The sequence below is a fragment of the Phytophthora cinnamomi genome (genome assembly GCF_018691715.1).
Source record: "Phytophthora cinnamomi strain GKB4 chromosome Unknown Contig21, whole genome shotgun sequence".
In the NCBI taxonomy this organism is placed as follows: domain Eukaryota; phylum Oomycota; class Peronosporomycetes; order Peronosporales; family Peronosporaceae; genus Phytophthora; species Phytophthora cinnamomi.
In genome coordinates, this window is record NW_027150954.1 from 3,214,716 (window position 1) to 3,236,829 (window position 22,114).

At 53.2% G+C, this 22,114-nt stretch overlaps 1 protein-coding gene across 1 annotated transcript; it reads right to left on the minus strand.

The window, feature by feature from the left end:
• Nucleotides 1-6,926: 6,926 nt before the first annotated feature.
• On the minus strand, nt 6,927-20,441 carry IUM83_03863 (reverse transcriptase; the record flags this gene model as incomplete). The annotated part of the gene is made up of 3 exons (XM_067927896.1): nt 6,927-6,961; nt 7,112-7,351; nt 20,285-20,441. The coding sequence occupies 3 exons, from the start codon at nt 20,439-20,441 to the stop codon at nt 6,927-6,929; spliced, it is 432 nt and encodes a 143-aa protein (XP_067795266.1).
• Nucleotides 20,442-22,114: the final 1,673 nt, after the last annotated feature.

Consider the following 22,114-nt stretch of genomic DNA (forward strand, 5'->3'; position numbering starts at 1 on the left):
AAGTATTCAAAGAGGAGCTCAGACAAGCGTTTGAGCCCCCGCAAAAAGAGTTCCGGTCGAGGGCGGAGTTCCTCGACCTTCAGCAGGGTAAGCATGACGTCCATGCTTACGCGCAGCGCGCACGATATTTGGTATCAAATATCGTGACTAACCCGATTGGCGAGGCGACCCAGGTCGTCACGTTCATGAAAGGACTTAGAGACGGGCCCGTGAAGACCTATCTCTTCCGAGAGTACCCGAGTACTCTCGAAGCTGCGATCACTCTTGCCATGCAAGAAGAGTTTAGCCTGCGGCAGGCTAAACTGCATGCAAATGTACCGAGGCCGCAACCGCGCCCGGTAGCGAGGCCTGGAGGTCCAGAACCAATGGACCTCTCGAATGCAACAACTGTCGGTTACCAGCAGCAGGGAGGTAACGTGCGATGCTTCCGTTGCGGAAGGATCGGTCACTTTGCACAGGAGTGCACAGCTCCCATGCCCCCTGGAGGTGGTCGTCGTGGCGATGCTAGGCATCGCCGCGGACCAACAAAAAACGCGAACATCCAGTAGGCGCGGGGCGCCCTACTGGTAATGCAGTCGCGCGTGCCGATATCGGGCACGCGACACTGAGGACTGCAGCCCCCAGTGAGACTAGCTCTCGCTGCAAGAAGCAAGATGACAGGCCGAACCTAGTCATCTTGAAGGTTTACTCGAAGAGAGCGAGTGACTCTCTTCGAGCTTTGGTAGATTCAGGCGCGTCGAACAACTTTGTTCGACTACGAAGCCTGCCGAGACTTGACTTCGAGGAGGTAAATGTACCTCGAAGTCTTCTGGAGGTACGACTGGCAACAGGTGCCATCTTGAAGACTGAGAAGCGCGTCGTGAACGTGCGCTTCTCGTACAAACAACGAATGTTTGTCGAACACTTTATCGTCCTGGACCTGGACGATAAGTTCGACGTGGTAATGGGCATGCCGTGGCTTACACGGCATGATCCGGTGATAGACTGGAAGAAGCGCACGCTCGTGCGCTTCGGTCGCAACAGCGGAACAGAGAGCGATGGCCCTGTTGCCGCAGCGCACGCACTAGCAGGTGCGCGCGACTCACCAGTCGAGACAGCGCTTTATGCTGCTGTCCCGGAGTGCCCAGGAAGTGCGCGAGGGCGCGCACAAGTGAGACCAACGTCGGTAGCATTGCCGACGTCAGAAGAAAAAGATGTATTGGTTCCAGGAACCAATACCCACGTTCAAGCGTGTAAGGGACAGTCCCTGACCCGAAGAGGTCAGGTCGACAACGACGCGTCGGCTCCCGACGCACCCTCGGTCATGAGGGGCTCCGCCAATGAATGGCGTCGAGGTGACGAAGGCGTCTCAACTCCGGGAGTTGACGCTGCAAACAGTGCGGACGGTTGCAAACGTACCGCACTGACGCAATTTGCATGCTGTCGTGCAGCCGGGCTGCACGACGAAGCGCCATGCGATCAAGCCGGGCTTGATATCGCGCGCCCACAGACAGGGTCTGCCGGCGAAGGGACACATTTCCGTGCACCCGGGCTGCACGAAGGAACATGCGGTCAAGCCGTGCTAGATACCGCGCGCCCGCGGACAGGGTCCGCCGGCGAACAACTGCACACGGCCGGGCCTGGACCAGAAGAACAACTGTGCGGAGCCGGGCTCCGCACAACAAGAAGACGGCGTATGCGGAGAACGCTGCGCAAGTCTCGGTCCGGGACCGAGACGCAACAAGAGCAGTCTGCTGGGCAGACTGCGGCGGTGACGCCGAATGTCAAGACGCTAAGCGTCTTGACGCGCACCGATACTGGATTCCAGTATCGTGACATGGAACTCGCTAGTCCTCCGACGACGGCGTCGGAGTTGACTTCGCTTCCAGCCATGAGCTGGAATCGCTTCACGCGCGACTTGCACGATGGACGCATCGAGCAGGTCTGCGTTCTTTCGAACAGCGAAAGAACGGAGAGCGAGAGCGAAGAGCTGAGGCAGCTCTTCATGGGAAGTACCACTGAGAGTGAAGACACTCTCAGTGCGAAGACGAAGCGAGGGCGCTTCGAGGAACAAGGTTGGGACTCGCTGAAGTCGAGTCCCTATTACGAATTGTTGAGGGAGTACAAAGACGTACTCCCGGAAGACATTCCTGCGGAGCTTCCGCAGGATAAGGGCATTCAGCACGAGATTGATCTCGTGCCGGGCACGAAGTACTGTGTCACGCGGCAGTGGCCACTGCCGCGAGAGCAAGTGATAGCGATCGACGACTTCTTTGAAAGTCGTCGTAAAGCAGGACAAGTGCGGGAATCAAAGTCCCCGCACAGTGCTCCGACGTTCTGTGTCAAGAAGCCACAGGGCGGATGGCGCATCGTTCATGCCTACAACAAGCTGAACGATGCGACAGTACCGGCGCAGACGCCGATACCACGAAAAGATGTTATCATCGATTCGATGACCGGGAGCACCGTTTACAGTGCTCTCGACTTGCGAGATGGATTTTATCAGATCCTAAAGAGAGCGATATCCCTCTCACGGCAGTGAGCACGCCAAGTGGCATGCTCTGGGAGTGGCTAGTAATGCCGCAGGGACTCAAGAACGCCACTGCGACCTTCAACAGGTGCATGACGCACTTGTTGCGCTCGGTGCGCGACTTCGCACCGAGCTACTTCGATGATGTATTCATCCACAGCCGGGCTGTGGACGGAAAGACCGACGTAGAGATGCACAGGGTGCATCTCCGGAAACTACTTGAGCTTATGCGAAAGCATAAGCTCTACGCGTACCTGAAGAAGTGTATCTTCGGGGCAAGCGAGATACCCGTCCTCGGGTGTCTCGTAGGGAAGAATGGTGTTCGCCCTGACCCGGAAAAGGTCAGAGTGATCAACGAATGGCCAACGCCTTCAAGTGTCAAGGAACTGAGGCAGTTCCTTGGCTTGGCCACGTACTTGTGCAAGTACGTGGAGGATTACGCGGGCAAGATCCGCCCGCTGTCACAGCTTCTTAAGAAGGAAGCTGTGTGGAATTGGACACCCGATTGCCAAAAGGCATTCGATGCAGTCAAGCGGGGCTTGACTGAGGCACCGATCTTGGCAGTGGCTGACCAAGATCGCCCATTTCACGTAGTGTGTGACGCATCCGATTTTGCGATCGGATGCGCGTTGATGCAGCACGATCACGAGGGCCGTGATCGTGTCGTCTACTACCATTCGCGTCAGCTGAAGCCAGCTGAGCGCAATTATCCGGTGCATGTCAAGCAACTCCTTGCCATGAAGTACGCACTCGCAAAGTTCCGAGTGTATTTGCTTGGAAGTAGACCATTTGTGGTCTACACCGACCATGCATCACTGCGCACTGCAGTGAAATCACCACACATTTCACAGAGAATGGCGAGATGGCTCTCATTCTTTGCGGAGTATAACTTCCGGGTCGAATACAAACCCGGAAGATTGAATGTGGTGGCCGACGCGTCATCACGTCGGCCGGACTACGCGGAAGCTGCTGACGTCAATGCCATTGACGTCATGCGATCGAGGAAACCCACATCGTCCCTGTTGGATGATGTGAGGGCCGCGTACGCGCACGACGCGGACGCGAAGCTCTTGCTGGCCTATGGCACAGCGCCTTCTGACAAGTCCCGTCAGAAGCTGCCCAAGCACCTTCGAGCGCGTACACACCACTTTCGTGTGCACGACGGACTGCTCCTCTATAATGCGGTCGACGACAACGCGGACCGCGTTGTTGTACCGAATGACCATGACCTGCGACTCAGGATCATGTACGAATACCATGATGCCCCGACTGCGGGACATCTCGGACGTGAGAAGACATACGTCCTTCTCACGCGCAACTTCTACTGGCACCACCAGTATAAGTGGGTGCGCAAGTACATCCGTGCTTGCGAGGTATGCCAACGCGAAAAGCCTGCGCCATTCGCACAGGCTCCGTTACAATCACTACCGACTCCGTCGGAGTGTTGGAAGTCCATGTCTTTGGACTTCATATTTGGTCTTCCCCCGGACAGCGGAGGGAATACCGGTGTTGTGGTCTTCGTCGACCGCTTCAGCAAGATGGTACATCTTGCTGCGGTGCCGGCAGAAGTGACCGCGAAGCAGACGGCCCGTCTGTTCGTCGACATGGTGTTCAAACACCATGGCATGCCGACCGACATCGTGTCGGACAGAGACCCGCGCTTCACAGCGCACCTGAGGCAAGAAGTGTTTACACGTCTTGGGAGCCAGCTGTCAATGTCGACCGCGGATCATCCGCAGACGGACGGCCAAACCGAGCGCGTGAATCGCGTGCTCGTCGATATGTTGAAGAGCTACGCTCACTCGTTCCAATACTGGAGCGAGTGCTTATCGATGGCAGAGTTTGCCATCAACAACTCAGTGCATGCCTCGACCGGGAATACACCGTTCTACGTGAATGCCATGCGGCATCCACGTCTACCGAGTTTACTCGGAGTGATGGCTCCCACTTTAAGTCGGGGAGGATCTACGAGTGCAATACAGCAGCCGCAGAAAACCGCTGACACTTGCACAGTGTCAGCTGCAACAATGGACAAACCACATGAGTCTGCGCAGGGCGCAGACACCGCGAAGAACCACGCAGAGGCCGGGCCTCTAGCGGAGAGCGAGCTGAATGACTTCAGCTCGGATGCAATCAACTTCATCACCAAAAGACAAGCCGTAATTCGGTTTGTCCAAGATGCAATAGCAGCTTCTGTTGACAAACAGAAGCTGAACGCAGACAACGTGGGCAGAGGCAACACAAATGAATTCAAAGTTAGTTCATTGGTTTTGTTAGCTACTCAAAACCTGCCTAAACATGCAGTTTCGGACTTCGGGGCAAGCAAGCTTGCTCCGCGCTTCATCGGGTCGTTCACAGTGTTGGCAGGACACGGCAATGCTTACACGCTAGACATACCGTCTAGCATGCGCCTCCATCCGACCTTTTACGTCGGACGGCTAAGGTCATACCTGCAGCACGAGCCATCTAGATCGGCTGACCCGAAGCCTCGGCGACGAGCAGCCTCTCCTCCAGCGCGCGGACGCGCTGGAGCAACCCCTTCATCTGGGTCCCCAACTCGACCTGGATATTCGAGGCGGTCTGCGAGACCGCCGCGACTTGGGCCTTCTGGTTCGCCAGCTCCTGCTTCAGGGCGGCGAACTCAGCACCCTGCAAACGCTCCACGACGGTCACCCGGTCGTGGAGAGGCGCATACTGATCAGCCCGGGGCTGATCATACCCGGGGCGTGTTCCCACCCCCGCCACCGCCGATCCGTGACGCCCGCGGCTCAACCCGCTGGATTGTTGGGCGGATTGTTGACCTTAATATCCCGAAAACGAACCCTCAAGGGGCTCGTTTTCGTATTCGTTGGAGAGGATTTCCTCCCCATCAAGATACATGGGAGCCGCGGAACGTCTTGCTTGAGGACGTTCCGGAAATGGTGAGGGCGTACGAGGAGCAATACGCGCTGGCGCAGCGGAAGTAATACGAGCGCTGCGATCATCGCCAGCGCCCGAACCCTCACGTGCTAAGAACTTAGCACGGAGCTCTTTGAGACTCTCGGGCACACGGAACGACGTGTACCCGTTCAGGTCGTGGTCGCTCAAGCGGACCGCGCCTGGAAAGCACTTCGTGCACTGAAAGCCCTCGGGCACAGCGCACGGCACATTAGCCTCCTCAGCAGCAACGTGGAGTTGCTCCAACTTTCCACGCTTCGAGTACGTCTCGAAGCGATCACGCGCTTGCTTAATCCGATCACGGTAAGCATTCGGCTTCTTGTTGAAGTTCTCAACAAAAGCGTTCCAACTTTGACAAAGTGCCTGCCACTCGGGCACTTTGCTGCGAGAAGAGGTCTTCTTGCTTTGAAACCATCGGAGCTCATGAAAGAGTCCGATGTAATAATCGCGCCTTTGACGCGTCTCCGCATCAAAGTGCAGCTCGGCAGCCACGGCGTCATCTTTGATGGCGCTGCATACGTACAGCGGCACCTCATTCGGAGGTACCGAGTTCCCATACCGGTCCGAGATCTCGGACGCGGACGGCATCCACGGATCGCGCGCTGCCGGCGCAGCACGCGGAGAGCCCAGCGCTTTGGGATCACGCACTGCAGCAGCAGCGCGCGGAGTACTGAGAGCCCCAGCGGAAGCGAGTGGGGTATCACTCTCAGTTCGCGAACGCTTCGAACTCGAAGCGTCCGATTCGCCCCCTTCACGCGGGCGAATGTTCTTGGCATGAGGGTCGAGCGATTCGCTCGACACTGAGTCTTTGCGCTTTGAGGACGAGTCCTCCTCGTCCTCCATGTCTTCATCGTCGTCGTCGAAGTCGACGACGTCGCCATACTTCGCCTTCTGGCGTTCGAAGTAGTCGTCGATGGAGAGATGACTCCCCATCGACTTTGTGGACTTCTTCTGAGGCGCGCTCATCGTTGAATGAGCGCGGATTTCTTCTCCAAACGCGGAGAATTGACGAATGGTCAATTCCGAAGATTGACGTGCGGAGACCCCGCGCGTCTAACCTTAAGGGGGGGATGGTGTAACGGGGTTACACGTACAAGTGGCTACAAGCCACTTGTGAATTTAACAGATAGGATATCTGTTAAATGTTTTTTTAGATACTTCCTCACCTTGATGTAAGTCACACCAATGGATACATTGAAGTGGGCCACCACAATGAGTGGTCCACACCTACCCAAAGATCCTATTGGTAGAAAGCAGCATCTTTCTACCAATCAGAGACATGCATATTAGCGGGGCTCTGACAGCCAGCCGCTGCCAACCCCTTTCATAGATGATAAACAGTTTTAGCAGATTTAGGAGGAAGATCAATTTACAAACAATACAGTTCTCATTTTACCTAATCTAAGTCACTTGGAATCCTTTCTTACTTAACTTATGTTTGTGTATTCAAATATAATTAACCTAAGTTCTTACTAAGTACTTACGCTTCCTCATACACGTTGCGCAACGTGTAAGCTAAAGTAGTGAGTCAAGTTAGACCCACTACAGAGCTCATAGTCCGGCCTGCGCGACAGCGCGTCGACGACGACATTCTGCCTGCCATGCTGTACTTCACCTCGAAGTTATATTCTGCGAAGAAGGAAAGACACCTGACCATTCTCACACCTCGATCCGGAGGTAGCCCCGAGGGCGGCTCCTTGGACACCACGTTCTCGTACTCCTGTACCACAGGGTAAAAAGGATCAGAAGAGTCCTTCAGGATAGCGGACCCGCTACGCGCATTCAGCGCCTTCTTGGTGTCCTCGAGGACAGCTTCATCAAGAAGCGATGACGAGTTCAGTTCCTTATCCGGTCGTATCACGACCACCTCGGCTAATTCGCCGGCCCTCAGGGCCTCGCCGAACTCTGCCAAGGATATTTCGTTCAGCTCCAAGAGTGAGGCCAACGCGTCGAGACGGATATTCCTGTCGACGTCACCCGTCACTCCGTTCACGAGTGTGTACAGCTGCTCGCTCTCTCGTGGAGCACCCCCGCTCGACACGCCATTCTCGACTCGTGCGAGTTCAAACACCTTGCGCCTCGCAGCCAGCGCACGGCGCCGCTGCCTCCTCTTCGCCGACGTGGTCCGTCGCGAAGAAACTTCAAATTCGCGCCTCTACCGGCGCCAGGCGTTGCCACCTCATTCAGCTCCGAAAGAGCTCCGGTGTCTCGACCGACACCCAGCGAAGTGCTACTCGATCAACAGCCTCCACTCAGTGGACTATGTGCCACTCAGCGGTTCTTCGGTATCATGCCGACCCCGCAAACGCTGGCACGCAGCGAGGCGCCGCCCTCAGGCGCGCTCCCGCTCAGCGGAATTTGTGCCGCTCCACATCCCTCAGCCCGGCATCGCCCCTGGCTCCTCGGCATCGCACCGACCGTGCTTTCAGTAGCACGCAGAGGTGTCTCGCCCTCCGGGCTTTCATCGCTCAGCGGAATTCGTGCCGCTCCACGTACATGACCGAGGCACGCTCGGAACACTCCATCTCAACACACTCAGTGTTCACCAACTCGGAAACTCCGACATCTAGCACATCGACCGCCTCGGTCCCGTGCTCGCGCCAAAAGCGCTTCTGCTTCCGAGCAGAGGTGGGTTCATGACTCGCCAATGCTCCACCAGGAGAGAAGTGCGTAGGACCAAGGGTCGTGGACCGCCAATCTATCCAAGGCTCGTGGCGTTCTAGCCACGCCATGCCAAGAATGAGGTCATACCTCGAATCCAGGTACAAGACCAGACAGCGTTCCACGCTATCGAAATCCAAACACTTCACGCCCAGGTCCACCGGGACGTTGGGCACCGTGACACGAGTGCCCGTCGCAAGAAGAACAGTGACAATGTCACCAACACGCGCTGCCAGCGCCTCAGCATACAGCTGACTTCCTTTCATCATGGAGCGCCGGGCGTAGTTACCCGACGCTCCCGAATCGATCAAAATCGTCCATGGCTTCTGAAAGCCCTTCACAGTCGCCTGGACGACTAGCATTCCGAGACGAACCAGGAGTCTGGCTCGAAGCGGAGCTATGGCTTGTCGAAGCCTGACGCTGGTTGCGCAGCGGACAGCCGACTCGCAGGTGACGGGTGTCACCACAGATGAAGCATCTGCGGATACCCCGCCGCTGCTCAGCAGCCCGAAGCTCAGCTTCCTCGTCTTCAGCATAGCTGAGGTCCATGGGTTCCGGGCCACTCGACGAGTTAGCGTACGACTTATTCCACCAAAGTCGTGACGACTTAAAATTGAACTCAGCGTTCAACGCGATGTTCACAGCCTCCTCAAGGGAGGTGGGATGCACACGGAATACCTCCGTCCTGGCAACGCCAGTGCGGAAACCCTCCATAAACACCGTTACGGTGACTGCCTCAGGTAAAGGATTATTAGACATGCCTGCAATAAGGGTCCTCAACTCCTGGACATAGTCCACCAATTCCTTTTTACTATGTCGAGTAGCCAGGAAACGTGACCGCACGCGCAAACAGAGCATTCTCATAACTTGAGAATGCCTCGAGATGCGCGTTCACCGCGTCGGAGCCTTGCTGCGCAAGTTGCGTCACGCCCTCCGGGCCGAGCAAGGACATAAGCTTTTTAAGCGCTTCCTGCTGGTTCGGGGACAAATGAGCGAACTGCTCCATCCTCGCAGAGGGTCAGTCTTCCAGACTCAGGTGTCGGACTGAATACAAGTACTACCAAGTGCAGTGGGGCTGCTGTAGCTTCGCGTCAGAGGAAGACGGGTTAGACTCACCAAGTCTTGGTTAGGGATAGCGGTCGTTCCAATACCAGAACGACGTACGAGTCCGTACACCTTACGGACTCCAAGAGTCAACACAAGACCCTCAAGTGTAAATCCCAAACTGAATGTATTTCTCTTTGTCTTGTATGACGTTCACTATCTAGCATAGTGAGCCCTAGTCTCTTGCATATCCATTGGCTACAAAACCACCTACTGATGTTCCTACTGATTTAGGTTAAAATGTGGACCCCACAACTCCTGTGTATCCCACACTCTGTAGCCATCGGGTAACTTTCGTGTAACCCCGTTACATCGAAGCAGTTGGGCGCCGTGATCCTCGGGCGGACACAGGGGACGAGCTTCTTCACCCCGGCATCAAAGGCCGGCGTCGCCGCCGTGGACTCTGTGGGTCTCCGGCCCCAAAACGACGGGACATGAAGACCGCGGACCGCGTGACGGAACAGTCGGCTTCCTGATGGTATGCGAAGGAAGGCGATTTTCCGGGATCGGTACGCAAGTTCAAGCAGAAAGATTACCAGCCTCGAACTCTCTCCCACGAGAGGAGTGGCAAAAAGTAGGTAGGGCAGTCATTTCAGAGTTTTCCACTTGCCAAGCAGTCAGCAAAAACTAGATCAAGCGTCTACTCTCACCTACACACCCCAGCCGCACCATGGCTGCTTCGATTCTCCCCCGTGGCTCCTTTCTTCTGCTATTTCCCGAAGATGTCGAAGGTGCCCTCACCTCTCCAGCGTATGCCATGGTCAAAAGCTCAAGAGGGACCTCCGCAACCGCCGTTATCGAAGTCGACAATGACACAAAAACTGTGAAGTTGTCGAGTTCGAAGGCTCTAGCACGGAAAGTGCCAGACTCGGATGCTGGAGGAGAGAGGCTGAGAGCGTGGCTTAGACAAGCTGTGTGCGTAAAGGGCGAAGACCAGTTCTGCTACGGTCAAGTAACGGACTACTCGGGTAGCCGTTTAATACTCAACACCATGAATGGTCCGATTGAACAAGGGCCAATGCCGTTTGTGACGCTGTATATCCTGCGGTGGCAATGGTAATGGGGTGTCATCAATTCCAATTCGACAGCTGGACGTATGACCAACTTAGCCGTATTCATGAGGCTATCATGGACAGGCTCCTGAAGCTCGCTACGTCCGATGTGCCACAACAGCAGCTCACAATAGCTCAGCTCGTCCAAGGAATTCTACCTGAGGTGTCCCCCGGATCCGACCGTGTTTGCAAGTGGGCCGATTCTCAGACCGGAAAACACGCATTCCTCTGGGTACATCACGTTGTAGACTACGTGTACTATGTGCACGGCAAAAAACCGGTACCTATACACTTGTCGGAATCGTTCGGGTCGTCCTTCAGTGATGTTTTAAGTCCCGAAGTACGACGACCCAGCGTAAATCCGTCCGACCCACCGACAAGGACCCGCGGCTCAAACCAGGCCAATTCGTCGACCTTCTTTGACGTTCTCGAGGTAGGCGATGATGTTGAAGCGGCCGATGAGGAGGCGCTTCTTGCCAGAAGTATGCTTTCACCACCTCATACCAGTTCGCGCCCACCACGGGCTTGAGTCAGCAACCGGCTGCAGCACTCACAGCATCATGAGCAGAGAGAAGCACTCTCTACGTATCGCCCTAGACAAGCTTCTGCAAACGAGACAAATACAGTTCAACTGCCTGAGGAGCCCATGACCGAAATCGAGATACGCGACGTGATCCGCACGCACAAGCCTCACTTGCTCCCATATCATCTTGCTTCGCGTGCAGCAAAACGACCTGCCACAACTGAACCGGCAATGTCATCGACAAAACGGGGCAAATATAGCTTCAATTCTTCCGCTGAACAACGACGAGCCCACGAGATGATAACAGCTGGGCTCACACAGGTAAGTCCCCTGTCGAGTTCGTGGAATCTTTGGTGTCCAGCACCGAGTTGCGGACCTACCCTGGCGTGGCTACGCGAGCGTATGATATTCCGTTTGGAAGTCGGGGACTCTCGTTTCTTCACTACACTCATGTTGACCAACTGCTCCGTCTTCGACGGCAGCGAGAGTCCTTCATCAACATGAGTGATTTTTCAGTTTCCGCAAAATTTATGCCGGCCCCAGAACCGTCGTCATGGGAAGACATCCTCGCAGGAGCTAATGGCTTTCAGACGTACTGCTCTGCGCGCTGTGACTCCGCGTCTCAGTATTTGGCGACTACTCTTTATAGTTTTGTCGCGGAGCTTAAGGCGCGTCAACGGTGACCAAGCAGCACGCTACTCACATGAGTTCTGTGGATTGATGCCCAGCTTGAAAGATATCGGAGTGCGGTGGCCTTTGATGCCCACACAGATTCGTCATCAAGACGCTCGATAGCTCCCAGTTTCACGCCTAACAGCGTCGAACTCCACGGCCTGCTCTTGGCTGAACAGAGGAACCAACTCAGTCCGGCTCGTCATGTGCCCAGTGACCCAACAAACATGGCGTGCGCATCATCATGGCAGCCGTGTTCACAACGCACTAATGCCCGCAAAGATTCAAACGACACGTATCCTCCGCTTCCCCAGCAAGATGGAAAAGAAGCATGTCTAAAGTTCCTGTCCAAAGCGAGGCTGTCCGTCTACTGACCCAAACGTGTGCATCTTCGCCAACAGATCACCTTTCTTCCCAGAGGCTACCAAATCAGCTGCGCAGCCTTCTCCGAAAGAAGTTTGGCGGAGTTCACAGCAACTACAACTGACGGGGCCCAGGGAACGGAGGTCATCACCTCCGGGAAAAGACAGCTCGGACCGTGAGTATTTGGGTGAGTCATTGGACCCGCCTTCACTCTTCCCTGTATCAGTACCATTACAGCCACGTGCTGTTTTCCTGCGGGCCGTTCTGCTTTAGCTACAAAGCACCTGGTTAACTCGCAACATGATCACCAAGAGCAGAGCAAGGGCGCAGGTCACTCTAGAAGGGTGGACACGACTTCATTCGAGTCACTGTACAGCCAACAAACTCTGTAGTGTGACGTAGTCCACACCAATATGGTGGACATGGCTTCGGTTGAGTCACTGCTCAGGCCACAAAATCAGCAGCTAGATGCAGCGTATCCTAGCAGGATGGCCATGAAGCAACTCAAGCCTCATTATAGCCAGAGAAGGTGTCATTCAGGACACGTCGGTTCGATCAAGAAAGGAGACTACAAGTCCCAGCATCCGCCTGGCCAATGCGGCGATGCAGGCCCGGACAACGTGGTTGGCGCGGAAATTAATAGTCGGACAGTACGCAGTGATCGGAAACCCGCACCGTGGAGACTGTCAACCGGAGTGCGCCATCACTTAAATCAACGCCTTTCAGTCAGTGACGCCTGTCGCGCCAACGACATCAAAGAATTTTGTAGTCAGTTAGGCATCGCACCACCTAAAAATGTCACTCACCGCAACAGCGAGCGACAATGGCAGCTCAATTCTGAAAAACAACGAGTGGTGACCGCAATGGCCATCGATCACGGTATGAGCCTGCAAGACATCGTTGAGATCGTTCGAGGTCATTCACGCAAGACCCCCGCCCCAACAAGGCTATGCATCCCTCTCGTCTCAACAAACTGTTCGATGGTTACAAGCACAAAGAACTTCTTGTTACGATCGTTCGCGAAGGAATTCAACCTCTATGGCGAGCAGATGCACCGCATCAAACGCGACCGCTGAAACATCACGGCTCAGCATTACGCCATCTCAATGACGTAGTTAAATCGATTCGCAAGGGACAAGATGCTGGCCAATATCTAGTGATGGACATCGCCGTACTAAAATAGTGGTCGGACATTCGGTTCAGTCCTCTTGGCGCGGTTTTGAAGCAAGACTGTGGTCCACAGAAGGACATTCGTCTAATTCATGACCTCTCCTTCCCCCAAGGCCGTTCAACTAATGACGTATCGAACACCGATTATTCCCCGGATGTCGTCTACGAGCATGTATCAACAATCGCTCGAAGAATTCTGGCGTGCAGACCACAAAGGAACTGTGACAAAAATCATGAAAGGAGATGTCAAAGGCGCATTCCGACAGTTCATGCTCGCCAGTGGCCACGTCCGTTGAATGGCTGCCACGATACCATATCTAGGCGTCCTGATAATTGATATGTCTGCGCCATTTGGCTGGACAAGATCCACGGCTTACTTCGGCGCGGTTGGTGGCGCGTTTGGTGGCTAGTTAGCAGCGAATCACCAGTATCAATGGACCCAAGTTCCGACGATCACGAACATTTCTTTGCCTACGAGTGTGTAGACGACCACGTGCTCGTTGAACCCCACATAGGTAATCGACTACTCTTGGCAAATGAAGCAGTACGCCTCGCTACGATGGCGGTCCTTGGTCCCAATTCAATCAACGAAGAAAAATTCTCCAGTTGGGAAACACATCTCCAAGTTCTTGGCCTAGAATTCGACACCCCAGAGTGCGCCGTCTCGATTCCAGGAGATTAGATAGTCAAAGCGCTCGGAAGGATCTACTTGATGCAACATCGACAATTTAGAACACGCACCCAGCTTCAGCAGCTTCTCGGTAGCTTACGGCATGTGTGTTCGTGTTTACGGGAGGTAATACCTTTCTACCAGCGTCTACAAGCTGCGTGCGTGCGAACTCCACGATACGGCAAAATACCTGTCGATAACAACATTCGTCAAGACTTAATACGATTCGATGCAATTTTGAGTGATGGCCAACTTCAAAAATTGCCTCGTGCCATATTTACGAAGGGTCATCCGGCCGACGTACATCTGTACATGGACGCAAGCCATCTGGGTCTGGTCGTGCTGGATCCTGCCGCCAAACAGTACATTCAGATCCGAATCGACGGCCATGAACGTCAGCTGATACGCACATCAACAGGGTGTGCGGGCTTCAATATCAACGTCCGAGAGCAGCTCTGCCTCGCACTAGCTCCTTGGATTTTTGGGCTGACTTCGGCCTCGAGGACGACTACACTGGCGGTTTTGATAAGAGCGTAGTCGGACGACACGTCCACGATATCATGAGCCAACAAACTATCAAGCTCAAATCCGATGGCACAAGAGGTTAATCGCGCAATCGGGCTGGCTGAAGCCATTTTCGGGTTTCATATGAAATGTAGCCACCTTCCTGGGGCGATCAACTTTATGGCCGACGCTGGGTCACGCGCGTGGACACCACCTCATAGCCAATGATGGTCTAACTTATCTCATGCATGGCAACAGATTCCTGTCCCCCGGATACTGCGGAAACTCTACATGACCTTCTTGACCAACTTCAATCACAAGTATTGGCCACTGCATCAAGACCGAAATATGCAGCCACTTGGAAACGTTGGACAGCATGGTGTCTCTCGCACGGATACGGCAGGTGGCTGCCGACAGAAGTCCAACAACATTTTCTCCAACTTGCACTGTTCGCCGTCCACTACTGGCACTCAACTACAACATCGACAGGCAAACCACTATCGACGAAGACCGTTCTGTCCGCGATTAGCCACATCTCATGGCATCATATGCTCGAACGCGGCTACACAGTTAGCCTCTGTGCCGGACACAAGCTGGCCATGCGTGGGATGCAACGGATGTCGCCACCCTCCAAACAGAAACAACCGGTCACGCTTGCAAACCTCCGCGAAATCCGCGCGAGATGCAATTTTACATAAACCCACGACCGCGTACTCTGGGGGGCTGTGGTCGTTGGCTTTTTTCTTTTTACTCAGACGATCTGAGTATCTCGCCGACGGGAAAAGAACCAAACCATACTTTGCAGCATTCAATCAGATTAGGGGTCAATGTGGTTCATTTGGTTAAGGTCAATGGCATGAAGATGCCTTGCCGTGGTTGAGAGGCAAGGTGCCGAGTGGCAACCCCTATCAGGGATGGTGGGTGGGTTGAATTCCTACAACTACGCCGATATGGCAGACGTGGTGCTGGACGCACGCTGGTGAAACGCCCACAGCACTTGTACGGCGGCGCGGTCGTGAGGGCTTGATTCCCGCGTCGACGTAACTCCAAATGAACCACGACAGGAAGGGGGGTCAAGATTCCTGGTCCAGGATCGGCATTGGCCAGCCCACCTACCCATTTTCTACACAACTAGATGTTGGGTCTTCAATTTGAGGACTTGGTCGTAATGTCTTCATTCTGCTTCAAAAAATCTTTTCCCCAGCTTCGTCCGCTTGCTCATTCCGCCTTGCTTCAACACCGCACTCACTTCGCGTGGAAAACTACCATCATCCGCACAAACGACATCAAGTTCAGTACCAGCCAAAGTGTCCCAACACAGTCCCTCAACACAGCTGCGGCCGTCTCTGTTCACTTTCGGGGAAGAAAACCTGACCCAGCCTGCGCAGGAACCACACGCACACTGCACATGTCCGGTTCGTCGTGACTCTACCCGGTACTATCCTCATGTGAGCTCGTTGAGATCTCTCAGCGCTTCGAAACCAACACAGCGCTCTGTTCTACCAGCCCCGGAAACGTGCTCACTGCAAAAACATGGGGCGACGCAATCAAGTGCAATCGGAGCAGATCCAACACGGTTCGGCGCCCACTCCATCCGAAGCAGTGGGGCAACGGCAATGTTTGCGGCCGGTATCGACCAGCTCACGATAAAGCTCTTCGGGCGATGGTCCTCAGATGCGTTCGAAGTGTATACAGGAATGAACGACACGATCTCCAGACCCCTGGCTCAGCAAATGACAGAGGACGCAAAGGCTCGTGTTACCCGGCTCTGCCGGTGGGGGCTTTGGCCAGCTCAACTCTTCCGAGCCGCACTTCATTTGAAGACAGACTAATTATTGTGAGTAAAAAATCGATGTTCAATTTTAGTATGGGTCAGACTAATTACTGTAAGAGCGTGTTCGCTACGCAGTTGGAGATGGAGATGGCCCCGAAAGCAAACAAATATTGAGTTATGATTCGACCACAGGGTAAAAAGCAGGGGTATTCGAAAATTATGGGAGTGTATCATGGATACCGATGCTGTTTACGAGACAATTCTGCAGGGCGAGATCATCTCCCGTCTATGGATTAACTGCCACAATTAGTATAAGACGCGGTATTTTCACATCGAACTCGTTCATTTTGTATGCAGCTGACTTACATGGGCCAAGCTCAGAAAAATATAATGGGAGATGGTTTATCCATATTTTCCTGTAGTTATCTGTTATGAGACAGCCTTATCTAAAACGTGTATAACAATCGCAAAGTACCACCCAGTTACTGATGAGCCACTGGAGGCCCAAGACCAGCCTGCTTGAACTTCATTTCTCAACATTCCAGCAGAATGTTGCCGACCACCGCCGCCCAAGTCCTCGACCGGCTTACACGCTACAGTGCCTACAGTAATTAGTCTGGGCTCAAAATTAGTCTGTCTTCAAAATTAGTCGGGACCAGACTAATTCATGTGTTACAGAAATCCGGATGTTAATATTTAGTCTGGGCACAAATATTCATAATTAGTCTGTCTGAACTGGGCTCGTCTTGGTGAAGTGGTATGGTTCATGACCCCGCACATGATGATTATTTGACATAGATGTTGAGGCGCAACCGCGCCGAGGACTGACGTTTCTTTCTCTTTTAGATGTGGGGTAGATATGTGTCGCTAAATGAGCAGGCGATACACAATTATGTCTTTATTACTTCCCAAATTGGTACCCCTTTCTATTTACTGTCCAAAATTAGTACTGTCACGAGATTATCGAAACTGCTACGAGTCAAATCGAGACAGTTATGAGGACGAGAACCTCATGCTGAACACGACCATTTCTAGCGGATGAACACGGCAGCTGTGATCCACACTTGGCTGTGCGCCGCTCAAGATCAAACTGAAGTTGCAGTTCAAGTCACATGTTAGATGATAAGGAAGAGAGTCATGGAGTGCAGTAGTGAGAACTATAAAGCGAAGCACGACTAAAACTCAATCAGATCTCAATTTATCCGTTCAAGAACAACCAAATACTGATTGCTACGGCGACGGCATCTTGCCAGAGTGCTTCAGCTACTACTTCCTCTGATCAAGTGCTACCATATACCAAAGCGTGACGACGCTTTTGCGACAAGTACCCATTTCTTTCTTTCTTCCCAATTATTGTGTCTATTCAGTCTTTGTTGGACGCGGCAGCAGACGGGGACAACCAGCGCCTAGGTGGCCAAAGTCTCCCACTACCACTTACGCCAGAGGGATTCAGATGATCCCTCTGAAAGGGCTTCCCACGAGGTGGCCCATGTCTATCCGCCTCCGTTCCAGTACGAACTTGGGCAGGTTGGACTATGTAGGACAAAGAAGATAACAAAATACATGGGTCCAGAGTCGCCACTCTGTAAAATTGCGTTCTAACGAGAAGAAAGCGGGTTCCTACAGTATTTTATTTTGGGGCACTTGTGGATAGTTCACTGACTATATGTTTGGGGGCTACTAAGTGTGTTGCTCTGTGTGCTGGGTGTTGATGGTACATGGTCAACATCGCTATTTTTTTCCTCACTTACTATATAGATATTCAAAATTAGTCTATGTTCAAAATTAGTATGTCCCTCTTGAAGACATACTAATTGTTATGAGTGAAAAAAATCGATGTTCAATTTTAGTCTGGGCCAGACTAATTACTGTAAGGCCGGGTTTCTTATGTCGTCCCACAAAGAATTCCGCCAATCAGCGTCGAGTATTTTGGGACGGGTGGGACGAAGTCCCAAGGCCTCGAGCTCGGCCCACGGCTTTTTTGCAGACGGACGTAGGGATGACACGCCCACCGACCGCCTCGCCCTCGCAGAGGGAGAGTGAAATTTAGACATTCAGGGAAACCGTGTTTGGGCAGGATCATGAAGACCCGATCCTTGCTGTGCTCCAAGGCGACGACCTGGAAAAGAGTGAGGAAGACCTACGCGCGTTCCTCAGCACGTTCAAAGCGAAGGAGCTCCGCTCGGCGTGCACTACGCTGCACCTTGGGGCTCAAAGGCGTGTGTGTCGCCGCCGCTCCTCCGTTGTTCCGCGTGCTTGTCCGTTTTGAAAATTTACCCTGCTCGACGAATATCAAGATACGGGGCGATGATGTCGCCCACCCCGGTCTAGTCGAAATCGCCTGATCGGAAATGCGCGCGCGCACGACTCTCGACCGTCCCAGGATCCTGCGGATGAAGATAAGAAACCCACCCTAAGTACTGTAGTGGGAAGACGAGGCTACCAAGCGGCAGTGCGTCGGCTCTTCGCTACTTGATTTTTAGCAGCAGATATTTTCAATAAACTCTCCTAACGTTCTCCTCTGTACCATACCGTCAAAATTCCAACGGGTCTGACCAGCGTCCAACCCGAACCGGTACTTTGTGTACCAAAACACTGGTACACAGTGGGTTGCGACGGCTGGTGGGACCACAAATAAATCCCCCTTCAGACGACAACGGCGGCGAAAACGGCAGCCGTGACGGGCAACGACCCCGTGGCGGTGAAAGGCAAGGAGGGCAGCGATAGCAAGGAAGCAGCGACGAGGGTGGAGGTCACGGAGTCGGTGCGACAGCGGCTTGTCGTCCGCGGCCTCATTGCGTCGCCAAGTGTCCTGGCCGGTGAAGCCCGACGTCTACTGTATCGGTAGTGCTTCCATGTGAGCGGCACTCGCTCGGAGGAGAAGGACATTTGCGGGATACTGGCGCTCGTCATGGTGATGCTTACCATGCCGTGCCTACCGTGATGCAGCTGCTGGTCTTCAAGCGCGCAACGAGCGTTGATGTCCGACGAGGCAATTGCGAGGAAGTGCTGGCAACGCGTCGGGCAAGACAAGATGGCTATAGCATGTAGCGCCACGACTTCGCGCGATACGACGAAGATGCAAAGATTATGCTGAAGATGGCGCAGGTTGCACCGATCCTAGCGTGGACGCGAGATGCTGGTAGATATTATGCTCAATTAACTGGTGAATTTCCTCTTCTAACTTCATGGTTGTGGCAGTGTTATTTGTAATATAGTAGCTATCAAGTGCAATTCAATATACGAAGAGCTTCGTTGCAGACTGTGGTGTTGTGGTTTACTTTAAGCTGGTGTCCCTTGATGAGCGAAGTGTGTTATGCTATAAGGGTGCTTTAACTTTGTCTGTGGCAGTATGTTATGTTGTGTACTGTAGTTTCAGGTTAACCTCGCGCGGGCTTCAGTCGAATGAATGCTGGTAGAGCTGCAGGTGGCGTAGGATCGACTACATCGCCACGCTCAGCACGCTCGTGGAACTGTGCGATATGGCTGTCCAGCTTTCCAAGTTTCTGCATCTGCCGGAGCGCCTTCAGTGCTGTGCCTGCTGCGACCGCTGAGGAGCCGTGTGTCTTCAAGAAGGCAAGAGTGTTCTGCTGCGCTGTGTCCCCAAGCTCTAACACCTCGCTTTGTAAGCAGGTGACGAAGTGTCAAGCTTGAAGACCAAATGTAAGAAAAACATCAGGTACCTGGTAATATGTCGGTACTCGTACAATGCTGTCTTTTTGACAGATCGCGAAGCATACACGCGAGGTTCTACCGTGAACCATTCAAACCAGATTGCTGACAGCGACTGAGCACCTTTCTTTGTCGAGCGTGGGGCCTTGGCTTCAAGAGCAGACTGTTGCTCGGTTACTGCGTCCGTCACCCCATCGCACGTCGTTTCAGATGATGTTGTACCATTGGTAAGGATATGTAGCTGCGCTTCTACTGCTAACATCCTCTCGTCGAGCCGTTTGTTTTGTAGAATCAAGACATCTATCTGCTCGGACTGGCGTTTGAGGAGGTCCATTAGCGCAGGCGAAGGCTGTCAGCCATGACAGGTACAGCAGCGGGAGGGACTTGGAAGGCCCGGCTAATCGTAAGACTCCAAGCAAGCAACTCCGACTCGCCAATACCCAGTGCTGCTAATATTTCCCGTATCTTTGTGATGAATGGGCTGCTGTCACAGAGTCGCAGCATGTCGGGGTAGTGCATCAAGAGCGTTGCGGTAAGAACATCCGCGACACCTGCATCGAGGTTGAGTTTTGTGTCTGCAAAGCCAGGGTGTTCGAGAACAACAACTGCTGTAACTTTCGAGCGCGAGCAAGCACTGGCGCGTCTAAGGCTGTTAGCGGTGGTAGCCGCGCACCGTCTTTCGGCTTCCACCCGCTTAAGACGCGGGAGACCTTCTGGTCCGCCTGAGTCGTGCCGAACATGTAGCCGAACGCCTTGTTCACGCGGTCCAGCTGCCAGCCGCCACACTCAATTATCCAGTTCTCTGCTAGACTGCCGTCATTGGCGTGCATAGCTCCTCCACGCCGGAACGAATGCGATGTAAGATCAGGGGTCATTCTAATCCTTCGCAAATCCGCTATCTCTTTAACTCTAACTAGCAATCTGTTCACGTATGCTTGTGCACCAGGGACACGTTTTGATGAAGGTGCTTGAGTGTCCTCCACAGAAGATATATCGTCGTCAACTTCTAAAAGTTCAATAAGTGTGAGTTCCTGTACATTTCGAATATCATCTGAACTATGTTTCTTTTTGATGAATTGGGGAAACATGCGTTGACTTGGCGACTTCTGCATTACCAGTGCCGCAGCTAAAGCGTTGAGCGGGCATGTCAAGAAATTGGTGGGATCCTTGAACAAGGATATTCCTTGCAGCAAGGCTGTCTTAACCCTTTTAAATCGGATACATAAAACACCACCTAATATACGTGAATGCATTGTTAGTCTCAGTCACTGTGACATCAAAGCCAAACTATACTTGCCAGGTAAAATGGATAATTGCCGTTTCTCCATCGTCTCTGCATCGGAGCTGCGGCCATATAGGTACCACATCATGACGACGAGTGCCGCGTCGAGATTTTCACTCTCCGTAGAAGCTGTCGAGTACAGTAGATGCACCATAGCTGCTAAGTCTTGTTTCGAGCACGGTGGTGCTTTTTTCTCGTCACCAGCCTCCTCTCGGTTGCTGCAATACTTACCCAGCCCAGATAGAATTTTTTGGAGCTGAGATTTAACTAACGTTCCCTGCAATGGGTATTTGTCGACTAGCCAATTCTTTACGTTTTCATAGTATGCTAGACAAGTATTCGTCGTCTTTACCTTATTGGCTGAAGTGGCTAACGAATATGCATACTTGTCGAGTATAACACGCAACACCTTACCTGTCTTATCCTCGTCAATAAGTTGGTGGGCGGCGTCAAGTGTCATGCTCTCCGCGGCCAGGAACGTCGTGAACGAGTTTATCGCCGTCGCCCTGGCCTTCTTGCTGTTAGCAGGAGCGAGGGATGCAATCAGCATGCCCGTTTGCTTCCTGTTGTCGCTCTAACACCAAACTCTGTAACGACCAACTGGGTTGGAAACTGAAGGATATTTTTGGAATATGTATTTGTATAGGTATTTGTATGACATTCAAAATATTCTGTCAAAATTCCAATCAAATATGGTTGGAATGGTAGGAAAAGTGTACCACTCCGTTTCAGAATACTTGTCACCCCTCAACTTGTCGCCAAATATACTTGGTTTAACTATGGCCAGTTGTGTTTACGCTAGCTACTGTTCGTATAACCGAGACTGTATGGTCAGAGCAGGGGATGCATAAAGGAAGTCTTCCCTCCCGGCGAAGCCTCGCTTTTGCCATGTGAGCAACGTGATCGGGCAGAACGTCACTCTGGCCTGCATGTTGTCGGCTGTGAGCACTGGGTGGGTCACGTTTGTGCACGAGCGCAACTTGCCCGCCTTGAGACGACGGAACAGTGTCGTAGTCGGCACGCCCGAAGCCGTTGCCGCCGAGCGAAGCGTTGTTCGTTCATGGGGGCTGACGTTCCGGAGGCGTTCAAGGGCAGCAGCCAAGTCACGGGTCTTCCTGCCACATCGATGCTTCAAAGACGGCGCCTCGTACACCCCAAAAAGCTCTGTATTCGCCTTGGCGCGCTTCCACAGCCTCGCAATCGTCCCCTTGTGAACGCCAA